Raw genomic sequence first — 23860 nt, 5'->3', positions numbered from 1 at the left:
TTACTTTATTGTGCTGTATTGAATTTCAGGATAGGATAGCCTTCGACACCCAACCTGTGCCCCAGGCCATGTTTTCTGCTGCTGCACTAATAGGCAGCTAAGATACCTTATGGTTTCTGTCATATGCTTCAGATCATATATCCTCTTTAAAAAGCAGAAAGAAGACACCGATGGGCCCAGTTCTTAAGCTGCAGTATCCACGAATGATAATGGAGTGACATGTTCACATCCGATCGCCATTTTAGTTAAAAACCAACAAACTTTTGAGAAGACACAGTTGGTTGGATCAGTGGTTTTCTTATTTCGATGAGCAGGTTATGCTGCCTGTCAAAAAATAAGGAGAAAGAAAAGATTCGAGCACTCCTGCGCCATCATCAGTTGGCCCTTATTTGCATCAAGAGCTCGCTGTTTTGCTTATGTTATTCGCTGTGGTCAGCACTTTGACTCAGGTACAGAGGTTGTATAATGACAAAACACACCTCATTGTAATGTACTATGGTTGTTTGAGTTGACGTAAAGTTGTGGCATTCCTCCATATGTCTATAGCATTACCCTTAGGCAGCCCAATATGGAAGAAGGTCAGCGTTGCCATAGATGGAGCAATTGTTCTTCCAACTGTTTCATCTGTCACGAACAAATGACCTAGAATTATGAAGTTTATCATTTGTCACATTGGAATGACTTCTGAAGTCGTCATTGTTTGGTGAACCTGTGCAAATTAGTGGACAGAGTTAAAAATGTAAAGCTATACTGTGAGGATCTGCAAATCAGCACAACACTTTGTGACTGAAATAATACAAATCTCAGATGTTAATGCTTATGCTTATTTTTTTTTAGATTTTTTTTAAATGCTATTTTATTGCAAAATGTATCAAAGTGGCTCGGACGTTAGACCTTTGGACCTCCATCCACGACACGAAGGCGCCTGAAACTGCCTGAAGCTGGAAACAGGGTGCAGCATAATGGCTCCATAATTCTATCTGACATCAGACGACAGCAACAGTTGACTTGAAAAGTTATGTTAGAAAATGAAATAAAACATGTAGAGGGACATCTCATGACTGATTAGGTTAGTCGGTCACAAGTTAGTAATATGATTGGGTTTAAAGAGAGCGTTTGTGATTGGCTGAATGGCAACAGTTTGAAAATAAAGTTTGTCACGGTAAAATGTCATGGATGTCTTTTTTTTTTTCGGGCATTTAAAATTTTCAGATCATTTGTAGAAAAATTGTGACAAGGCTAACAACCGGTATGAGAGGCTTGCTTTAAAATCAGTGAGAGTGAAAACAGCTTTTTGCTGCATCGTCAAATGCAAGTGAAAGCTTCACAGCGTGCAAAGCAAAAAAAAAAACATTTCTTAAATGAGCCGGTGCTAATTTAAGTTGGGCAGAAGTGAAGTGTGAAACTGTCCTGGAGGCTAACGTGAATCAAAGTTTGAAATTCATTTTGGAAGCGCCTCCTGGAGTTAGAGGAGGAGAAGGGACCATCTGATTTGTTATCAGTGCTCAGAACAAGTCCCGACATCCTTCATGGTATGTGAAGCATTAACGCATGTGGAAAGGAGTGAGTTGCACATTTGTGAAGACGCCAAAAAGGCCTAACATGCATGTTTTGGAGCATCATGTGCTGCTTTCAAACAAAGTCTTTTTCAAGGAAGGTCCTGGTAATTTCAGGTAGACGATCCCAAGCCACATTCTTTAGATATCGACATCACTTCAGAGTAAAAGGGTCTTTTAAAAAGTAATAAAAGTCTGTTTTTTCGGTCTATCACCCGTATGCACAGCTAAAATGATTTACTAATAGCTATTTTCTATTTTTACTCAGATCTTACACAGCACCCCTCCCTTTTACGAAATGGGGTTCCAGTTTCCTTATTCCTCCAAAAATAGCTTCTAAAGATCTAAAGATGCTTACGAGGTAGGTTAGAATAGCAGCATATATATCCACACTAAACATGAAGTAAAATGATCATATACAGGTGTCGACTTCACCGAATTATTTACAATCCAGTATCAGCATAGATGCCGCTCCCAACCACACAGCTCGTTCTCTGCAGTTCAAATATAAATCAGAGGAAAAGCACTTCCAAACAGTTACAATTCAAAATACATCTAAGCCTAAAGTAATCGTTGAGCCCATTTGGTATCATAGGGTTGAGTGTTAAAAGCTGATGTTGTAACCCTCTGAATTCCACAAACCCTCAGTGACGCAGGTGACGCTTGTTTTGCTTCAACATAATGTTTTGCAATTGCACAATCCGTGCTGCCGGTACAGGTTGCTGCTTTTTGTTCACTGATGCCTGTCGCTTCAAAGCTCTTTTAGTTTGTCCAAAGTATACTAAACCACAGGCTCATCACAACATATAGATTGCATTGGGTGGATTTACAATTTACAAAGTCCTTAATTGGAGTTTTCCTCCTTGTATGAGGGGGATTGAACGGTTTGATTTGTATCGCACTGTTGCAACAAGCACAGTTACAACATCTGTACATGCCGGTGGTGTGAGCCATGAATTCTTTTGTCTATGACACATTTTCGATGGTCGGTGCTCTCCTGAAAAATATAACGGGCGGAGGTAGTTGTTTTGGATCTATACAGTTAACTCTATGGTACCATATCACAGACCCAATAATGACCTCAGCCTCAAATGTTTTTTGGAGATTGTTTATCTGTTTGGATGTAGTTGTGCATAGTTTTCTATTTGATCTCAGATAAAAGAGCTTGTGATGTGACCTGAGCAAACAGCTGGATTCGGAGTGCTTCTCTCTTCCTAATTTAGACGTTGAGTTGTGCAACCCTTTCTGAACGTTTTGGAAAACTTGTTGGATTTTCGGCGTAGCTCTCCACCGAAGTGCGACCTCGTCTTTTTGACTTGTGCCGAACTTTCTTGGCCTTTTCTTGTGTTTACGGCCGAGCTCTCTGAATCCAAGCGGAAGCCCTTGCAGTAGTTGTGCACGTGTAAGGATGCCAAACATTAAAAATGCAGATGTGAAAAAGGGTGGCGGTCTACACGAGAGTGAATTGTGTCTTCTCTCTCATGCCTCCGCATTAGTTCCACTACTACAGCGAGATTGTTTTTGTTGCCGCTCACAGCGACAGCCACCTCATTAAAGCCGTAGCTGCCACTGTGGTGACTTTGTGCCGCTCTCTCTGATGTTGCATCGTCTCTCTGCTCTGCTGTACGTTACTCTCATTACTCATGACAAGCTGCAAAAGCCTGTTGTTGTTTCCCTGATGAGGATGGGATTGTGCAATGCCCCTAGCGTGGACTCAGCTGGCTTAGCCTTTGTGGTCTACAGCTTTTTCTTTTTTCTTTTTTACACTTTGAGTGGGAGAGAGAACAAAACAGGCTGAGCTCATGAGAGGGGGAATGTGATGGAGTAGGACGGGAGAGTCTGTGAGGACCAGTGAAAGGCAGTTGTAGCAACAGATGTTGCAGCGGTTCCAGATTTGTGGCATTGAAAGGTTAAAGTTAGGCTGATTTTCATGACGCTGGGAGAATATGTCTTTATAAAGTATGCATGTGTGTGCTGCTGTTATGGTTGCACTCCTTCGTGTTCATAGCTGGAATCCTTTTGAATTTACAGTAAAAAGTTTTGTGGACTGTTTTCAAGGGGAATGGAGCCTCAAAATTCTGCTCGCAGATACGACCAGGAAACATTTCAGTACTCTGTTGGCCGCCTTTTCTTGAATGTGCTGCCAGTCCTGGCTAAAATATGCCTTTTAATGCCGTATTTATCTCTGGTGGATGTTAGAATGAAAGTAAGAGAGAATAATGGCAGGATTGGTGTCATGTTGTTTGTTAATAGCTACTTTGTAGCTCACAATTGGACACAATGCTGCAAGGAACAAATTGGATTATGTGATTATAACAAATTAATGTGAGGTGGCAAAACGCACACTGAGCACCCAGTAAAAGCGGGTAAAGTATTGTATTGCATAAAGGAACAGATTAAGATTTCCACATAATGTCTGTGCAGAATGCAAATGTCATGCAGTTTGATGTGTTCGCAAAAAAGTAAAAATAAATCTGTAAAATGTTTTTATTACCAACTAAAATATGGTTAAAAAAACAACCTCTACAGTATTTTCTCTGAGCAATTAGTTTTCTGTAAACTTGCTTAAAATGCAGGGCCACGTCTAGGTAAATGCTTGATTGTGGTCTGTTGTTGTTGTTTGTTTTGTTTTTTTTAGTTTTTTTTTAAAAAGTATCTCTGATCTTTACCTGAAATAAATCTAGAATTTGATGGCAATAGCCTGCGGACGTGACATGAGAGCCCCTATAGGTTTGAATTAGGTGTCAATCAAAAGTCTTCTGAAATCAGCATATCAACAACATTTCTATCCAAACTAGACTTAAAGAAAAGAATACATGAAAGATGAGGCACAGCAGCTGGCCACATATGTAGGAATGTATTTAGGGAAAGGGGTTTTTTTGTAATAAACCTTTAGTGAGCTTGATTTTCAGGATATTTGTCTTGTTTTTTATTTTTCCACACTCTTTTGGGTGAGTCTTTACAAGAATAAAGTTTTAATATCGGGATAGTATCTATGTTTTGTGGACAAACTGAAGTACGTACATAACATCTGCAGCAAGAGCTTACTTTAAACAGCGGGTTCCACAGTGTTTGCTCGCCATAGGCTGTAAGGAGTTAGAGCAAAGCTTTTATTCCATGTGGCTTCGACAGAAGTCGGCATAGCATTAGAGTGCAGGATTTGTCATCATGTTGCTAATTTTGGTGTAATTTTTTTTTGCAAGAGAATGCCACAAAGTGTTTGTGAAAAAGGTTGAATGTAGGAGTGGTGAGTAGAGGGTGCCTGGAGGTCATGAGGCAGCTTTGACGGTCGGGGTAAAGTTATTGCAGCATGACAGAGCAGATACACTCTGCCAAGTCATGGCTCTCGCCTCGCTCCAGCTGTCTGGGATGCAGCACACATCGTACATCCTCCTGATTCATTAAACCTGCTGCATGGCCTGATTGGCAAATGCTGACTGACATGTAAACAAGTGGATGTGCTTAGCGAGATTACGAATTGACTCATGCCGATAAAGTGGGCGATCACTTAGACTGAATCATTAGGCTTTTCGAGGGCTCAAAGTCCTCTTTGATTTTTCCTGTAACTTGTTAGTTATATTTGCTGTTTGTCATTTGGTTTCTTTAACATGGTCTCCCTCTATGGCTCTTTCTTTGTGCCACTTGTTTTCTGTCCTTTTATTATTTTGTATCCCTTTCCGTCGTGTTGTGAAGGATAATGAGGAGCTCTTGAAACTGGACTGGAGAACGTAGGCAAACAAATCGCTCCTTACCGCACTTACAAAGAGACGCTGAAGGATGCACAGAAGGCTGTCTTGTCTTTTCACTCAGGCAGGACAAATCTTTGTCATCAGCATGATGAGATGATTGTTGCATTGGTTTTATTATCGAGGTTCAGAAACGCCACGTTCTTCGGAACACAGAACAGTCTTGCAATAATTGCACTGTGGTTGAAAGCTGGGCAGTGTAGTGCGTTGGCTCTCATCGATTAATTGATTTTATGCTATCGTTGTGAATTATTTCCCTTTTTGTAAGTCGCTGAATTTCACCGACAGATTTGTGGAAGTAAAATGTTGTTTTTTTTTCTTGTCTTTTCTGTTCCAGATATTTCCAGGATATCTTACTACACTGGTGAGTAAAAACAAATGTGAACAGGTTTTTTTCTTTTTTTTAATTACATGTTGTTGCCTCCATCTGTCACAGAATACTCTGCAGCATTGCATACGTGTGTTTGGGTGAGCTGTGCTCTGCATCAGTTCTTGTGTCGGATCTCTGTTACAGCGGTGATCTTTCACTTGTTTTTTCCTAAATATACTTTTGTTTTTGAACATTTGGCACGTTTTGATTTGAATAGATTCAATGTAACTCTTAAAATGAAAATGACGGTATATGATCAGTTTTTCACAATCAATACCTAGAGTTACCGTCCTCATACTTTTTCAAAAATCATGATGCGGCTTTGCTTCAGTCGGATGGAGATGCATTTACTGTGTCACGGAGTGAATCGAGGAAGAGCAGAATCATTTTTAGAGGTATAGATAAGATGTTTCGTGGCCCTTAGCTCCTCTCTCCTTCCTTGGTTGTTGCTAGGTAACAGCTGATCCTACAGCATGCCTTCCATCAGAACGTTTGGAGCTGAGAACCTCTCACTCTTAAAAAGGAACCGAATAGTCATTTAGATTTCCGAAACTCAAGTTTGGTTTCTCTCCAGTGGGAGGTGTACTGCTTTGTTTCTCTGAGATTCACATGAACTGAAACTTTAAACGAGATGATCCTTTTTTTCCTATTTGTTAATGAATTGTTTTGCTGTTCGGGATTACTTTGAATTAAAACCTAATGATGCAGCATTGGCCTCGGCGGATGATGGGATGACTGAGCACTCGTGTTATTCTAGGGTTTCTCAAGTGCTTGACAGTGTTGTTGCTTTCTTCACCCACTTGAACATACTCTCTCTGAACAATGGCAACAAAGCTGCCCTCTGATGCTGTGAGCAACCAAGCACTGAGCCAAAGCCACCCAGTCTACACACTGAGCATAACATGCAGCCTCTGTATGTCTGTCATGTCACATTTTATATCCTAGAGTATTTTGTTAAAACTAAAAGCCGAAAGTTCCGGGTTCTTGGTTTGCAAAGCCGGTCTGCCTGGGATTCCTTTATTATCCTTTGTATTAAGCAGGTCTCAGCTTATTCTGTAAAACAGCATACATTTATGTGTAGTGCTCCCCCAGGAATTGTCTATGTGCTTCATATTGTCGAGGCTAAATAGGAAACAAGAGAATGAAACTATAATTTTACTGTATTAATAACAATTATGTCAAAGTTAACAGACTGTTAACACAATCTCACGGTGGATGTATAATTAGATTCCTGATCTCCGGTTCAATCTAGCTGATGCTGGCAAAGTACCACTGAGCTTTTTTCACTGGCTGCTAAACAAATGGGAAATGGAGTGTGTACCGCTGACAAATTCACAGGCAAGCCGAGCACTAAACTAGCACCAAGGCTGTGGCAGGTGTCCTGGCAACGCTGTGCCACTGATCGCTCCTTCTGAGCCAGTCCCCTACTGAGTTCATGTGCAATGAACCATGGTGTGCGCTACACAGTTAAAAACGGTCCGTCAATCAGCCTCCAGCAAATCAACAGTAGTCATCCAGTTACCTGATCATTTGAAGTGTTGTAATGTCTACAGAAACCACCTTCCTGCTTATACAGTGTCTCCTGGCTGATGACTCACTAGCAACTCTGTACTGACTGCGATTGTAACTTATTTTTATTGCAGTCTTCAGTCTCGTGCTGAACAGGATAAAACTGTGTGTTACGCCAGTCGAGCTGCACCAGAGTGTCCTTCGATAATCTCTTTTTATTTATTTTTTGCTTTGAAGAGCGCGTCTTCAAAGCAAAGGTATTTTGCATCCTAAACACTGGAAATGTAGAGGTCCAAGTCTCACAATTCCTTTGACAGATGCGTGTCGATATCTGTAAGATGAGGCCTAATTTAGTCCTGAAGGGCGCTGATATGCCGGGGGAAATAGATGTGCAAATCGGTGCATAAATTTGAGCATGAAAACTGTCTTTGTACTGCATGATGTTTAATTCAGGACCCTGCATCTGCTCTTTCTCATTATAGAGAGGGAATCTGTCCACAAGCTTAGCTGTTTTAATCGAAAATGTAGGAGTCAGCTGATTTGACAGAGCTGTAGATGTTTTTCTTGAAGAGTTATTTAATTTATTGCAGTTTCACAAAAGACATAAGCACTTTTCTCAATGTGGCAACCGATGGACCTGACATCAGCGTTTTATGTGCTTCATCCACAGGCAGACTTTTGATAATCCAGCATTTGTGTTGCTATTTGCAAATATAATTTTGACAATTTCCGTGGAGTGAAGCTCTCTTGCCCCTCCTGTGATCTTTGGCGCCCCCCGTAGGGGATGGGGGGGACTCCAGGTTGGGAGCCACTGCATTAGATAACGGTTATTCTGAAATCCGGGCCCATCTACACGCCTACTGGCTGATTCTGAGTAATTTAACCAACGCTGTCTGGTCATATTTCAGAGCGGCATCCAACTTCTCGAAAACCACTATGCCACAACCACCATCGCATTACCCACAATGCATCCTTCTTAAAAGAGTGGGCTCGGCTGGTCGAGTAATAGTTCTGCATTTGCATGGACTGAATGTGCTTTTAAGCAGCTTTTCTTTGGAAAGATTTCAAATTGCATAAAATTTGGATTTAAATGACAGCAAAGAGTCATGCAGTGGAAGATTTGAACCGCCTGACAATTAATACTTTCGAAACTGTGATAATTTAGTTTGCTCTGAAACTTTTACAGTAAGGATTTAATGTACACGACGCTTTAAGTGTGGTGGCTGCCGGTGTGTCGCGGCTGGAATCTTAGCTGGAATCTTCTTGTGCTCTGTCACACCAGTGGGATTTCTTTGTCAGTGAAGTTCAGTGCCACATGAGGGGTTACATTTCGCAGGAGCAGGGGAAAGAAAACTAAGTGAAGATAGAGGGCAGTGGAGACAGAGAAGGAGAAAACGGAAGGAGAGAATCAGGTGTTGTAAAAGGGAGTAAAGTACGTTTTCAATAGCTTAGCACTGATCCTTCTAAGACCTTGTGAGTACGCGGTCATATGGGTGCCAGTTGATTATTGATGGGGAGTGTGGTCCTCTTTATCATAGTGTCCAATCAGCTTGCCTATTTTCCACTGCATCAGGTCTCAATTACAATATTTCTATCTCTCTATCTTCCTCCTCCTCTTTCTCTCCTTCCCTGCCCTACACACACACCCACACACACACACACCATCGTTGCTCTCCTCGATGGTTTTGCCTGTTAGAGATCAGAGCAGCTTTTTCACAGCGTGGACACAGCAGAGGAGAAACACTTGGCTCATGCTCACTTTTTGCTGACACTCACACATGCACTCGCAGGATTTGACTTTTGATATTTCTCTCTCTCTCTCTCTCTCTCTCTCACACGCACACACACACATACAGCTGCGTCCCTCCTTACCAACATGCACACACACTCTTGTTCACCCCCTCCTGGCTTACACACACACACGTTCTCCTTCCACAGGCTCTTTGGCGCACTCAGTTTGACTGCTCCAGGATTCATCTGGATGAACTCTGTGTTTATGTTTTGCTGTGTTGTGTGTGAACGGTTGGAAATGAGACCGTGATCTAACTTCTCCTGCACTGCCACAGAAGAACGCCTTCAAAAGCCAAGCTAAACAACACTCAGTGGATTTACTTTAAGAACGGATTTACTGCATCAAGCCCGCTCCTTCAATCTAATTTTTCCTTTCGTAGTCTTCCTTCCATCCCTTTTTTTCCTTTTTTTTTTTTTTTTTTAAACTCCTCTCCCTCTGCATTCAGGTCTCTGTCTCATGTTCCTCTCCAACATCAGATACCTGTTTTGGCCTGGCTACCTCTCGCAGGATCTGAACAATGCGAGCGAGCTTTGGAGGATGTGAGGCTCAGCTTCTCCCTGGGGTTTCTCAGTTTACTCTTTTTTTTTTTTCATTCTGCTCGTTTTATTAGCCCTTCTTTCTCTTCACAATTGATGTTTTCTTTCCTTTTTGATCGTTTCAATCTTCTCCAACTCATCCTTGAATCTTATTCTCTGCCTTCTTGCTCTCTCTGTGTTCTTTTGTCGTCTTTGCTCTCCCTTTTCCCTCCTGCATTCGCCGCTCTCCTCTTCCTCTCCCTCACTATGCTCCATTTCTCTGCGTCCCCTCTCTGCCCTACATTTGTTTCTTTTTTCCGGTGATGCCCATTTTTCACTTCTTCTTTATGTGCTTTACCATTCTCTTTGAGCATGGATTTACAGAACAAAACTACTACTCTTTTGGAAAATTGCTCTTTGATGCTCTTTGATGGTACTGACCGTAGTTATCCAGTGAAAGCTGCCCGTGTCATTTTCTAACCTGGATATTTGATGTGCATTGCCAAGCCGAGTGACTTAAGATTTATAGCTGTGTGGACAAGACCGTCTTTGAATTTCATGTCACGGATTGATGAATTGGACTATTAGGTCTGCACTGATGGCCTGAATTTGATCATTTGTGAGGATTTATTGGACCACGGGATGACCTAATGGGCAAGGAAACGATCTGTTAACTACAGAAGCAAAGCTTGAGTATCTGATTTTAAAGCTTCCACCCAACTGAAATATTCATAAAATTACCGAGCTATCTGTATCCTTTGAGACTCTGACTCCTTCAGATGAAGGAGCTAAAATAAAAGAGCTTCCCGACGGGAGATCATTACAGATCACGTTGCACGATGGTGAAGGTATTTTGCCGGGTCAAAGGTCATGCAGTGAATTGAATGGATTGATTATGTGGACCTCCAACGCAAGCTGCTTCAAGTCATGAAAACGTCTCAACAAGATGGAGAGGGCTGCTTTCTTTCTTCCTCGGGTACTCTACATTCAAATCTGAGTGGATCTTATTTGATTAGTAAATAGGTTTTTATAGAAAAGACTTCTAATGAACATTGCTTTGGACAAATTAAGATGCCCGGGCAGACTTTTATCTCATTCTTTCTCAAAGATGAATATTTTTGAGTCTCGTCCATCAGTTGGACGAGTCCCTGATAACAGATGTCAAATGCAGTGACCGCTACAACAAAGAGAGAGTCACGGACGAGTCTTTCCTGGACCCTCTTCATCACCAGATTTTAGACGACTATTTGACCTTCCATTTCCTCTTATTGGACCATTTGTTTGCAGCAGCCAGTTTTCAGTACTGCGCGCCTGAATGTTTTTAGATATCCTTCTCCTTCCTCTTCCTCGACTTATCCAGATATATCTACCTGGAATTTTTTTTTTACAATAGACACAAGAGTGGCAGATTAAGAAGTGGTCCTAGTCTTTGGCTCTATGCTCTTGTTTTGGGCCCAGAATCTCTGTCTGGGCCCCGTAGCCCAACCTGACACTGCCTCCCCACTGAGAAAATGGAGAACAGCGGCTGCATCCCTCTCTGCTGGAGCAAAGCTGCCTGCATCTATGCGCAGCACTCCTTACCAAGTATGTACTAAAAATGGTCTCTGTCAAAAGTTACATGTCCAGTCAAACTAGAAAACTGTATGATGCAATTAATCGTTTGCTCTTTGTCATTAGAGCCTCTAAAATGACCTCATTGTCTGCACTATTCTTTCATCTGTCCTGTTTGGTGCACATTTTCAGCTAAAATGTTCTCCCAAAAAAAAATGTGCACCAAACTGGACTTTCTACTTTATAATGATGCAGATCTGATGGTGGTGCGACAAATCATTTTACCTCCTGAGTATTTGGAGAACTTCTTATTGGAAGATTATTGCAATTTACTGTAAAAGGTGACAAAATACTGCAAAAATTATAATAGAAAAGTTTCCGTCTTCTGTATCTGTCACTGAAGAGACAAAAAGTTTGATTTGATTTGATTTATTTCTTTCACATGTTTTTATAAATGTACAACTAGTGTTTACACCTTTGCCTCGCCTTTGTTGCAGATGATGTGCATCCTCGGCAGAGGAAAGTGGTGGATAAGTAGAGTGAGAGAGGGCGAAGGCAGAGGGAATTGTTTGTGGTTAAAAGAAAGCTGAGAGGCAGGAAGGAAGAGAGCTGGTTCAATAGGACAGGAGGATCAAATGGAGATGGAAAGACAGGAACTGAAAGGTCTGTAAGAATGAAAGAGGTAAGACGGGAGGAGTTCCAGGGAGGAGATGAGTTACAGATGAAAGGTGAAAAGATGGAGACGGATGGATGCAGGAAATTTGGTGGATGACAACTGAAACTGAGTGGAAAAGGGATGGATGGAGAGGGCTCAGATCCCCCAGGAACGGGCTAACTCCAGTAACCTAGATACTCTTAAAGAAGAAGATAAGCAGTCCTCCTGCTGCTGCTATGGGGGCAAGGCCCAACCACAGCCTACTGCAGTTTAATGGGCTCACTGTCAGTCAGATGAGCCCCGCGGAGGGGGAGAGGCTGGTGGGTCTGCCAGCTGCTTGCTCCCATCCTGGTTGCTGCCCTACTTGATTTGATTTCTGTCCTTGTGAGAGTGTAAGGGCATCTGTGTGTGAATTTAGTGCTGCCAGTTTGGGGAGAAATTGGTTCAAATGAGAGATGCTTTAATATGCAATATGTTGTGGAATGCACCTACTTTGAAATAGTACACACAATCAATGTAACAGTACACTGTATCTTCGAAACCCATGGAATGGTTTTGCGGGCATATAAAAAGTTATAGGGTTCTATAGTGTATATTGGTTTGTTATTTTCATAGACTGATGGACAGGAATGCAGTTCTGTTTATCAGAAACATACCAGGTGTCAGGGCTTTCAATGCTGAAGTGATGAAGAACTGATAATGCCCCATAAGTTATTCCCCTAAAAATGCCCTTTACTAAACATCAAGTTCATGAATCTGTTCATGATTAGTCAGTGGTATTTTCCTTATTACAGTACAATACACAGAGTCCATCACATGTTCGTAGGTTTGAACACAATCGTGCTCAGAGACATAGTTTTAGTACTTTTCCCAGGTGTGATGTAACGGTATTTGAAGTATGAAGTGGGCCGTATGCATGCGCAGGAATATAGAAATTCCTGCTTCTCTAATAGGATTTAGAAAAGCTGAGTGTTGTATTTAGATCATGGTTTTGTGTATGTGATTTTGCTTCACCTTTGTGCTTTATTTGTTGTGACACTGTTGCTCCTACTTAAAAATGCAAAACAATGTCCCCCTGATACATTTTCCATGGAAAGGAAGCATGAAAGCAGGAGATGGTGATGTTAAAACAGACGAGGACGTGAGAGCCAACTAATTAAGGACTTTCTTGAGTCACGATTATTCAGAAAGTGTAAGAAACTTACAGTAATATGTGTGGACTGCAAATTAAGAATAGTCAGTGCAGTCTTCTTCCTTAAAACCTCTTTAATTTAATTTCAATAAATCCAATGATCGTGGTGGGATTAGTTTCTCAGTGGCGATATTTATTACAAGAAATGACAAAATGTCCTGAAGTTACTCTTATATGCACCAAAACAAACCCAAAACAGTCATTCTTCATAGAGTAAACTATGAAGTTTATTCGCTCAAATGAAATGTTCAAAACGATAATGAAAACGCTGCCTGGGACCGCATAGCGCGTCACACAAAACGCAAAGCTCAGTCCAAGAAAAGTCAGGAGCAGCGTCAGCAGCTGCATTGTGCCTGCACCTTTTTAAATGCATGTTTGGATCTTAAGCAAGGCTGCTAAAACAGCTAAACAAAAAGGAGCTGTAAGGAATGCAGCTCAGAAAATGTAAGTATTGTCACCCAAAGACACAGGACCAGGCTTTTATTGCCTCATTGTGAAGCTTAACATTTCAGCAGCAATAAAAAGTATCAAGAGGGATTCTTAACAGCCTATAATGTAAAACCCTGTTTATATATTTATTGTGTTCAAATGAGCAACATGATCTCATGTTACAGCTTTAACATATTCTCTGTAATGATAGGTTATAGATAATTATTATTTCACTGCTTTTGTTTCTGGGATCTTTCCACCTTAGTCATTGTCGTGTTTCTGTGCTGTTGCAGGTGACCCCCTGCCAAAAAAAACCAAGCCCGCTGTAACACGATAAAGCATATAACAATCTGAAATGAAGCTTATGTGAAACAGCTGTTTTAGATGACTGATTCAGAACGGTTTGAAAAAAAAAAGTAAATAAATACTAGCAAGTGATGACTGAAGATAGAGAATCTTTCAAGCCAAAACAGCCACAAGAAGTAATGTGTGTGCGAGGTGTGCACGGACACAGCCACATTTACTGTCCTCAGATACACTTTTGCAGTCAATCACACAAAACATCACATATTTAACAGCGTTGTTGTCAAAGAGGCTGCTGATGGTCAAGCTCCTGAAAGTGCTGAAACAATGTATTCTGGATCAGTTTCTGTATTTCTGTCTCTTTCTGTTTCAGTAGAAAGCAATCTGGCTGTGACCCGAGCGCAACACAGGAAATGCTGAATATACTGATTTTAATGTTAATGCAAGTTATTTTTTTCCGTTTTTTTCCCCCTGCTTGCTGCAGGCTGTTCATCTCTATTACAGATCTGTGAACTAAACCAATCACTGCAGTGACTTTGTGCTGTTTGCTCAAATGATGCCGGTTGAATCGACTGTCTCAATATTTTCTAGATGAGGTGTGTAATCTAACGAACGGAGCGTGCCGATTCTAGCTTTGATTGGTATTTTCGTCAGTTGTTTTAATATGATAGCCCAAAATCACAGTCGGTGGTCAGTGGCCAGTTCCTGTAGCGATGATGAGTCAACAAACTCAGCTGGGATATCCAGGAAGTGCCAGTAAGCTGGAGGAAGCATCAGGGTGTGAGGTATGTCTCACCAAACAAGACTACAGTAGAAAGAGAGGATGACTCTATAACTCAAAACCAAAGATGGGTGATAAAGGATGTTGTTGTTTCTGCTCACTTCTGGTTGTTTACCGGTGCTTTGCATCAGTTAAGCTCTGCCACATATTTCTTGTAGCTTCATACTTCCGTGTCAGTAAATGTGCAGCCTTGCCTCCAGGATGGATCTGTAGTGAAAGTCGAGCTCCGAGTATCAGATGAAGAATCAGGGTTGAGAAATACCTGGATGTGGAAAGGCTTTCTTATCATGGGCCAAGACTAGTAGGTCCAGAACAATCTGCTCATCCTCCGTGTCTGACATATTGTTTATTTATTTTTGCTTCTAGCCGATCGGGCTGCTCGATATGCACACAACAGAGGCTCAGTTCTGGCTTGTAGATGTGGGCCTTGTGCTCGTTTCACTGCGGGGAGGATGTTCTGACCAGTTCACTTACGCACTGTTGAACCTAATGCTTAACAAAACTGCCGACACAGTCGATTTAGAAACTGACTGTCCAGTTTTACAGCTTTATTTCCCAATTACTGAAGTTTTATTATCATGGTTTAAAATATTTAATGGACACTTAGTCCCTTCAGACCTTTTTAAAAGACTTTGGGTTTTTTTTGACTGAGAGGCTGTGTGAGTGACTCCATTTTTCAGATATGTGTAAAACAAGATTGAGAAGACAAGTATTTTATGACATTCTCTCATCATATTAGCTGTGTTATACTGTAATACCAAAGGATTCTGAAGATAATTAAAGGACTTTCCCCTGAGGAATTTTGAAGTTCATGAGAGTATAATATAATGGCCACTAATGCTCTTTCCACTAATATGGTTTTTCCGTCCCATTTTCAGAATATGACAGCCAGTTAGCCCCAGCAGGACCGTCTGAGTCTGGCATGGCATCGTCTTCCTACCTGGAACCAAGCCTCAATCACTCCGCAGCGGGTGGTTGTGGGGTTAAGTCCCGGCCTGGAATGCCTAGCGGTCCCAGCACCAGTGGCTCTGCTGGAGGACTAGAGCGGCCCCCAGGCTCCATGGACCGGGTTCTTAAGATCTTCCATTACTTTGAGACAAACAGCGAACCATGCACGTGGGCAAGTAATATCAGGCATGGCGACGCCACAGATGTTAGGGTAAGATGCACCAACATTTCACGCATGCCAAGTCTTCAACCGTTTCCCCGAGTGACCTTTACTGTCGCTTTCTTTGTTTGTCGTCTTGTTTCCACAGGGTGTTATCCAGAAAATAGCAGAAATCCACAAACTGCGCTGTGTATCTTCTTTGGGCCTCCGGCTAACCCATTTGCACTCTGACGCTCTGCACTGGTTACACCCTGATTTGGGTGTGTCTCATGTGAGAGAGAAATATGAGAAACGGCATCCACAGGAGGAGTGGAGGTAAAATTCCCAAGATTCATCATCTGCTTCCACTCCTTGTTCCTGCCCTCCTCAAACTCCCTACTTCAGGAATGCTAGAGAGTAATATTTGGGTACAGTCTGTAGAAGATTATCAGTGCTCAGTTAAGGCTGACAGAGTCTCTTTTGCTTGTCGTTTATGCTCGGCTTAGAAAGTAGACATCCCACATTCCACAATGTTGTGCTAATATAAAACAGCAGGGCAAAAAAACTGTCTTCACTCGGCTCAAATTAAGATAACTGGCTGATCGATAAATAACCCTGCCAACTAACAATATATTATCACATCTGCCTTACAAGCTGTTGCTGGATCCCATTGAGATCATTTAATAGTCTCATGAAACATCACAACAAGACGTGGAAAAAAATGCCTATGTCAGCTACTCTATGCAAATAATATAAATTTCACCCCAGGAGTAAGTTCCTGATACTTTAATACAGCCCAAAGGTGATCTTTATCATTTTTCTGTACTATACTAATGTTTGTCTATTATTCAGATCATTTATATGCCCTTTTCATCTTATTAGGTGACGCAGTTGCCAATTGTGATGTTTTATGGAAGAATCATTCATTATTTTTTCTTAATGCTCAGTGTTTGAAGCCAGCTCGGTCCATTTTTAGCCTGCACCCAAACCATTCTGGCACTTGGCCGTCCTCAGGTCAGTTGATGTTCTTAACAGCTCTCCTCAAAATTCAGTCCTCTGCCCTGCGTTTGATGTTCCACCCAAAGTCATTAAGATTTAAAGGAATTCAAAGCCGAATTTGGACGAGGTCTGCCATTTGTTGCAGCCAGTGTGCCTCAGAGGGCGGCAGAGCTGCAAGCCTGCAGGAGCTTCTGCTGCTGCCAAGCTATTGTTAGAACAGCAGCAGCAGCTCAGGGGATGGACTCACTCTGTCTCACTCCGTTCTCTGTACCTTGCGTGTTTTGTTTCATTCTTTCTCGTGTGTGCACGCTCTCTCCTTTCATTTTGATCCTTCTGTTCACCCTTTATTTATTTTTTTCATATTGCGTTCCCTCATTTCTCTCGAGCACATTAGTTTCTTTCTTTTGGATTGATTCATAAGAGAACAGAAATGTTTTATTCATTTTGTCCTCGGCCTTGTTATCTAACTGCAGGCATGTAGCATCACAGCAGTGTGGAGCTCACTACTCTCCTGACCTATTTCTTTCTCCTTTAGTCACTGCAATGTGTCACTTATGAACAAATATGCCACTGCAAACATTGGTGCCCTATGTGGGCACATCTGTGGGCACATCTGTGGATGCATGAGTCTGATTATGCTCTGTCCTATTACAGGTTAATCACTTTCAGTCAGTTTATGTGTCAGCAAATCATTGCGTAACATTTTACTGCACCACCGAATATAGTGCAGTGAATACAGAGAGCTATGTCCTTCAACTTCAAGACTCAGCTTTTGCTGGCAAACAGCCACCATGTTGAAGTGATGCAGCAAAACGAGCACAACACACAGAATCTACCCTGATCCATCAGTACTGTCCTGTCAGATGCTCTCTGTACCTCTCTGTGCACATGGGGGAAATATCCCACTGTCACATTGTCCCTGTCATTCTCAGGTATGAGTTGCGGATACGGTACCTTCCTAAAGGTTATCTCAGCCATTTTTCTGAAGACAAACCTTCTCTTAACTACCTCTATCACCAGGTGAGGACACCCAGCAGGATCGCAGAGAAAGAGGAGAGAGAGAAAGTTTGCTTTGAATTATGTCTGTCTTTTATTGGCACCTGTTATACACGACTGCTTCCCATCTTTTACATCTTTTACCACGCTGATTGCACGAAATCACTGAAAGATACACTCGAGGAACTTTGCGGCAACCTGAAATGGGATGATGATGTTGTGTCATTCCAGGTGAAAAGTGACTATATGCAACATATAGCTGACCAGGTGGATCAAGATGTTGCGCTGAAACTAGGCTGTTTGGAAATAAGGTGAGGAAAAAACGGGAGTAAACTTTCATCGAATGCAGTTAGTAGCTGTGTTTCCACTCAGCCGTCAAGCAGCCGTCGGGTCAGGAATTTGTTGCGGGTGGGGTTGTGTCTATTCTTTTGTGCGAGTATGAACCATGCTTATTCTGTAAAAGTGATACCAGATGACCGTTCATGTGAGTAACACACTTTGTTTTACCCTGATACCCACCAACTCTTTGAGAATGAAAACTTTCTTGTGCAGTGACAACGCCTTAAAGAATTTAGCATTTTCTAATGTGCGATGTGCATATAAAAAGAATAGATGGGAAGCCCACTGGTAACAGCTGTCTGGCTATTTGTGCATTTGTCACCTGCCAGATTTTAAGTTGACGCTCTCAGTCTCGGTGTGTTGGTCGTTGCTTATGTCACATACGCTGTTTAAACAAAGACAGAAATTCTAGTTTACTTGCAAACATCTTTTAACTCTGCTAATACTCAATGTCACCTTCTGCCGATGAACTGTACAGGAGGTTCTTCAGAGAGATGCCAGGCAACGCGCTGGATAAGAAATCCAACTATGAACTACTAGAGTAAGACTGATATTTGGTCCACACTGTGTGTAACTATGTTCCCTTAAATTCAACTCTCATGGTCATATTTAACAGTGTGTGTGAATGTATATTTGTTACTGCCCAAAGATAAACGCTTGGCCTTGTTATTCTTTGTAGGAAAGACGTGGGTCTGAGAAGGTTCTTCCCCAAAAGCCTGTTGGACTCCCTGAAGGTGAGGTGAAACCGCTGTAAAGCAAACAAAGCCAGTTAGGGCCTTTTATGTCTCCCACTGTCTGAAAACTGGATGCTTCAAAAGCAGAAAGGCTATCCAAACCCTCCTTAATGTGCTGGTTGAATTACAGCTGACAGGCTGTAACGGGAGAACAATCTTTATGACTGAATGGATGTCTGATTATTTGATGATTGCTCTGAATTTAGTTAAACCTCCTGTTATCATCTCGCAGCATGCCCCATCAGTTATGTGTTGTACTTTTCTTGGCTGTGAACCAACTTTCTCTCAGAGGGATTTAACCCTAATGTAATGCATTTTTTTTTCTCCCTCTCGTCTCCCTCTTTAGGCGAAGACTCTTCGTAAGCAAATCCAGCAGACCTTTAAGCAGTTTGCTAACCTCAATGATGAGCAGAGTATCCATAAGTTCTTTGAGATACTCTCTCCCATCTATCGCTTCGACAAGGAGTGCTTCAAATGTGCTTTAGGGGTAGGATGACGCTCTGCTTTTTCCTTCTTAATACTTGCATTTGCAGTTTTTGTACCACATGCCTACTCAGTTTTAGAATTTTGCAAACCTGTATCCTGTCTTGGGGGGCTTTTTATGTCAAAATGAGATCAGATGAGCATTAGTCTTTATTTTGTAATGTTTCACCAGACATTTTTTGTCTGTACAATATTAAGATAAAAAGAAAAGAGCTGAAGATGACGTAATATGAGATATTTTAATTGAATGTTTTTCTTTCATTTTATGTGTCTTTTCTTCTCGCCCTTAGTCTAGTTGGGTAATATCAGTAGAGTTGGCAATTGGACCAGAGGAAGGAATCAGCTACCTCACAGATAAGGGCTCAACGGTGAGTATGTGCACAGATCTTATACATTATGCACTTAATTGGGATGAATGGTTGCAATCCACCATAGAGCCCCCTACTGGTTTGTCTGTGTAAGCCAGATTTCCTCTCGTCTTCACAATTAGTTTTAATGAGTTTTTGAAATGCCTAAAAGCCCAAGCAGCTAAAAGGCCAGATGTGTCATCACCAGGTCAAAATGTAACTGGGAAAACCGAACAGCACTAAGCTGGTATTGCAAAAAGGAATCAAAATACAATGGACACGTTCAATGGATGTCGTATGGACATCTATACAAAAACAATAATATCATCCTCTTTGTGCTGTAAGCAAACCTCAGCGATTTCTTCCATGTTCTGCGTCCTCTACCCTGTCAACTCTTCCTCACATTTACAGTAGAGATAACACCCGGAGGCACAGAATCCCCTGATGAGAAGTGCTTGTGTCAACAGCAGCTGCTGAGAAAGTCCACTCTAAATTCAACATCCATTGTCCTCGAAAATGTTGGTGTTTATATATGAAAATTGCTTTGGCGTACTGTCTTGGCTTGACTGTGTGCAAAAATAAAAACTCAACTGTCCCTAGTACAGTGAAAAGACTGCTATGATACATGCACTTTTACATGAATGATGTGCTTTTCTTTAAAGTAATTTATATCGAAGTGAATAGTTATCATCCATTAACCTGAGTAGCATAAACGTCTCGGAATATACACCTATTTTGCATTAATTTAGCATTTGATGCACACCCGATTGGGCATTTTGTGTTGGTTTAACAAGGTTCTGAAGAACTTCTTGAAATGTTCGACTTACTGGTTAGAAAAACCTATGACGTTTAAACTTTTTGACCTCTTCTAAATGTTAAATGGTGCACACTTAAACAGCTCTGCTTTTTCCTCAGTCAAAGTTCTACAAGGTTTTAATGTTTAATACACAAAGTGTACAACTCCAGAGTAGTGAAACACCCCTGGGCAAGAATGTTCCCACCACCATGTTCCACTCTGGGTTTGATACCCTGCTGCATCGATGCCCTTCTTGTTCAGCTTCCTAAATGAAGTCCTCTCTTACCTTGGATTGATGAATATATAGAACTTACATGCACTGTTATCTTTATTTCTGCTGTATTTTCAATTGATTTAAATTCAGTTTCATTCATAAAGTGCCAAATCACGCCTTCCTTCAAGGTCGGCTCTCCCTATCATTGTGAAGTTTAATTCGCCAAGCGAAGCATCGTTCAAAGGGAATGTGTGCTGGGTTTAGACTGCTGTGAGACCGGCTAGTTTTACCCTCTGATGATCTGTTGTTGCAATAGAAACAACACATCATCATTTGATTCAACTGATCTAGTTTCCACAGCGTATCCAAGTGCCTCCCTGCCTCCTTAGAGACCTCCAGCCTACATGGTTTGATGCTGAAAAAGCTTCTCTATTACTATCGTGTTTTCCACTATTACTTTGTGATGTGCTGTTTCCAAAGCAGTAGTATGGTGGAAACTTGAGACACAATCACACGTGACAAGCTGCAAGAGGATTTTCTTGAACTTGCTTCTGTGTGCAGTCTCAGCGGCACATCAATAAATACATCTCAAGTAAATCTGAAAAACTGTTGCCTTTTAAAAGCGGCTGGGTTTTATTTTTAGGTTTAGAGATATATTTAGAATCTATCTTGCCAGCCTCCTCACAGTCAGTTTGTGGCGAAATCGTAAAAGTTAGAACCAGTTAGTGTCCCACATGGGTAGTCACCAGGTTTTCAACTGGTTTTGTGTGATTCTGCTTGATCCATCTGATTGGCTGAAGTACACTTCTGGCTATTATAATCAGATACTGCTTCAAATCACCTAAGTTTTTTTAAAAAGCTTTTTCTTATTGATCCTGCCGACGGCTCGACTGTTGAGTGGGGAAAAAAGTGCTCAGTTCGGAGCAATGATGCAGAATCTGAAATAGTTTTTTCTCAGTTTAAGGACCAAACTTCTTTTTTCATTTTCCGTTTCTAAAAGAATGCACTTTGTGATTAATTCCTAAGTTTGCACCTCACTCGATACTCTTTATGGGTCTGAATGTCTTTTGTCTCTGCAGCCTACCCACTTAGCTAACTTTAATCAAGTCCAGTCCATCCAGTACTCCGCTTTGGAAGAGAAGGACAGGAAAGGGATGCTGCAGCTAAACGTGGCAGGAGCTCCGGAGGTAAGAACACGCAGCTTGAATCCACTTCCTTTTGCTTTTTCATTAAAGGATGACTTGTGAAAACGTTACTTATTGCTTGTTACATTAGAAGCACAAGTACTTTAGGGTGCTTACTGTATATATCTCTGAAATTATAAATATATTTAATTTTATACCTATAAACAGTGTTTATAGGAGAATCCAAATCCAAAATAATGTTGCCAGCATGTACATTTGTTGCATTTTTTTGTTTTTGCTGGCTTTTAACGATATTTGGCGCATTGTATTTTAGGTACTACAAGATAGGGCCTAAAATACCTTTTACCGAAAGGAACAAACATATATATTTATCTTGTTTAGTAATTGAAGCTGTATTACCACACAGGAAAAATACAGGAAAAAAGATGTTGGCAAAAAAAAAAACAGCATTTGAGTATGTGAAGGCATCTGTTGCCATGCCCACTTGAGAGTCAGAGTGGGTTTGTGTTTGCAGCAGGCCTCAGTTGATGGAAAAGCATGTGTGCATCACTGCAATAGAATCAGTGTAGGGGTGTGTACGCAGAGATCATGTGCACGGACTGGTAGGGGACGTTATTCCCAATAAAGCTCTCATTGTGCCACTGTGAAGCAACTCCCTGTGCCACTCTCACACTAATCCCTCTGTCTGTGTGGGTGTGCAGCCCCTCACTGTCACTACAGCACTGCTTACTACGGCGGAAAACATGGCTGACCTGATTGACGGCTACTGTCGGCTCGTCTCCTCAGTTTCTCGCTCCTTCATTGTCAGAGTTCACAAAGGTAGGGTGCACAACTGCTCTGATATTACACTACACTCGTATACTCAAATTTGGGTTTCCTGGAATGTTTTACAGCATTATACTTAGTGGCAGAGTTCTGCAGAGCAACATGATGATTGTGATCTTTTTTTTCTGTTATTTGAACAGTAGCTGTGGCTGAAAACAAAGGGGAAAAGAAACCTTATAGTAAAAATAGTATTCAGCCTGAAATTTTAAACTGTACTTAAGTCTGATTGTTGCTAGAGAGACTTTGTGCTTGTCACTTTGAATAATAACCAGCCCGTGTGTTGTTAGTCCTCTCTAAAAATAGCTATGGCTGCAAAGAAATGACTGCAGTTAAGTTGGGGCTCTAACAGGAGGTCAGTCTAATTCATCTGCTCATTTTGTCTCTGCAGAGGGTGATAGAGCCCTTCCTTCTATACCAAAGTAAGTAAACTAATTCCCTTTATGGTTCTAAAGAGATGTAAGATGTGAAAGCTTTAGCTCTTTTCACACACTAGAAGTGTTATTTTTATTTATTTTTTTATCAAAGGTTATGCTTATGGTTAAGAAAACGGCATGTGTTACCTCACTTTTTCCAGGACGTCATGCAGCCTTTTTTTTTCAATAAAAAAAAAAAGGTTGATTGCAGTCTGGCTCAAATCCACAGCGACGCCTTAATATTGATAAGATTTTCGGCCTTGGATTTGCTGATGCGATGAACAGAATATTCCTGGGGATATACAGACACTCATCTGGGTTCTTAGTTTAACACAGTGAAGCAGCACACATGACAGCAGGAGCTTCCTGCAGATAGCAGCTTTTTCTGACTATGCTGCTTACGGTAATGCGAGCCAAATCTCAGCAACGATTCTCTCATCTCTGCTGCAGAGTTTCAAATCATGAGAAGCGGATGGAGAAGCGGATGGAAGGAGTACGAACACGAGCCGTTTGTGTGTCAGGTACAAATCCCGGTCTTGTTTTCTCTTTGCCACTTGGTCCACTTCACCATCGTCTGCTTTAAATGTCACGAATGACAGTGAGTGTTGGATAAAAGCTTCATAGATATGTGTGTGTGTGCCCAGCTTCCATGATAAAGCCTCATCTGTGTGTGCAGTGAAGAGTCCTTGTCTCGCCAGATGTCCTAATGGAGAGCTTTAGTCACTGTCACTCTGGTTCTGCTCTGACCTCTGACTGACTCACAGTTTAGAATGAAAACACCTTCAGTGCTGTGGTTGGCGCTTCAATTCTAGATTTTTATCCCATTAAGAGTAAACTAATGCCGTGTTTTTCTCTATTATGTTTGTGTTTCATGCTGCATGTGGCTTCTGCAGGTCACATTAGTGGCGATGGTAAACTCATTCTCTCTATTAAACCTCTTTAGGTAGTAACACAATCAAGTCGGTGGGCTTTTTCTTTTGCAGTTAGTGTGTTGTACATATACACTGTATCTTTGTGTCTCTGTTTTGTGTGTGTGCGCTTGCAGATGTTTTTGTGTGACCCATGACTCAGGCTGGTTTTCTT

The 23860-nt window shown here is 41.4% G+C and overlaps 2 protein-coding genes across 4 annotated transcripts in view; one reads left to right on the top strand and one right to left on the bottom strand.

Annotated features, from left to right (window-relative positions):
- Positions 1–23860, top strand: part of LOC140316684 (focal adhesion kinase 1-like) — a 54266-nt gene that overhangs the window by 1291 nt on the left and 29115 nt on the right. For 2 of the 3 annotated variants that reach the window (XM_072394613.1, XM_072394615.1), the window contains exons 2-15: positions 5640–5666; positions 15278–15558; positions 15656–15822; positions 17418–17505; positions 17713–17792; positions 18299–18361; positions 18500–18554; positions 18901–19041; positions 19328–19405; positions 21474–21581; positions 22241–22358; positions 22753–22783; positions 23228–23298; positions 23671–23688. In XM_072394613.1, the coding sequence (XP_072250714.1) occupies positions 5640–5666; positions 15278–15558; positions 15656–15822; positions 17418–17505; positions 17713–17792; positions 18299–18361; positions 18500–18554; positions 18901–19041; positions 19328–19405; positions 21474–21581; positions 22241–22358; positions 22753–22783; positions 23228–23298; positions 23671–23688 (1326 nt within the window). The remainder of the gene's footprint in view (positions 1–5639; positions 5667–15277; positions 15559–15655; positions 15823–17417; positions 17506–17712; positions 17793–18298; positions 18362–18499; positions 18555–18900; positions 19042–19327; positions 19406–21473; positions 21582–22240; positions 22359–22752; positions 22784–23227; positions 23299–23670; positions 23689–23860) is intronic. The other variant, XM_072394614.1, reaches the window with a different exon arrangement.
- The window catches only part of dscc1 (DNA replication and sister chromatid cohesion 1), a 116761-nt gene continuing 93567 nt past the window's right edge, over positions 667–23860 (bottom strand). The window contains exon 10 of the mRNA XM_072394619.1: positions 667–681. The gene's annotated coding sequence lies outside the window, so the exon portion shown is untranslated. The remainder of the gene's footprint in view (positions 682–23860) is intronic.

This window comes from Leuresthes tenuis, unplaced genomic scaffold, assembly GCF_036924035.1.
Source record: "Leuresthes tenuis unplaced genomic scaffold, fLeuTen1.0.hap1 SCAF_10, whole genome shotgun sequence".
In the NCBI taxonomy this organism is placed as follows: domain Eukaryota; kingdom Metazoa; phylum Chordata; class Actinopteri; order Atheriniformes; family Atherinopsidae; genus Leuresthes; species Leuresthes tenuis.
The sequence above is the reverse complement of the archived record's forward strand: the minus strand, read 5'-3'. Positions and strand labels throughout refer to the sequence as shown.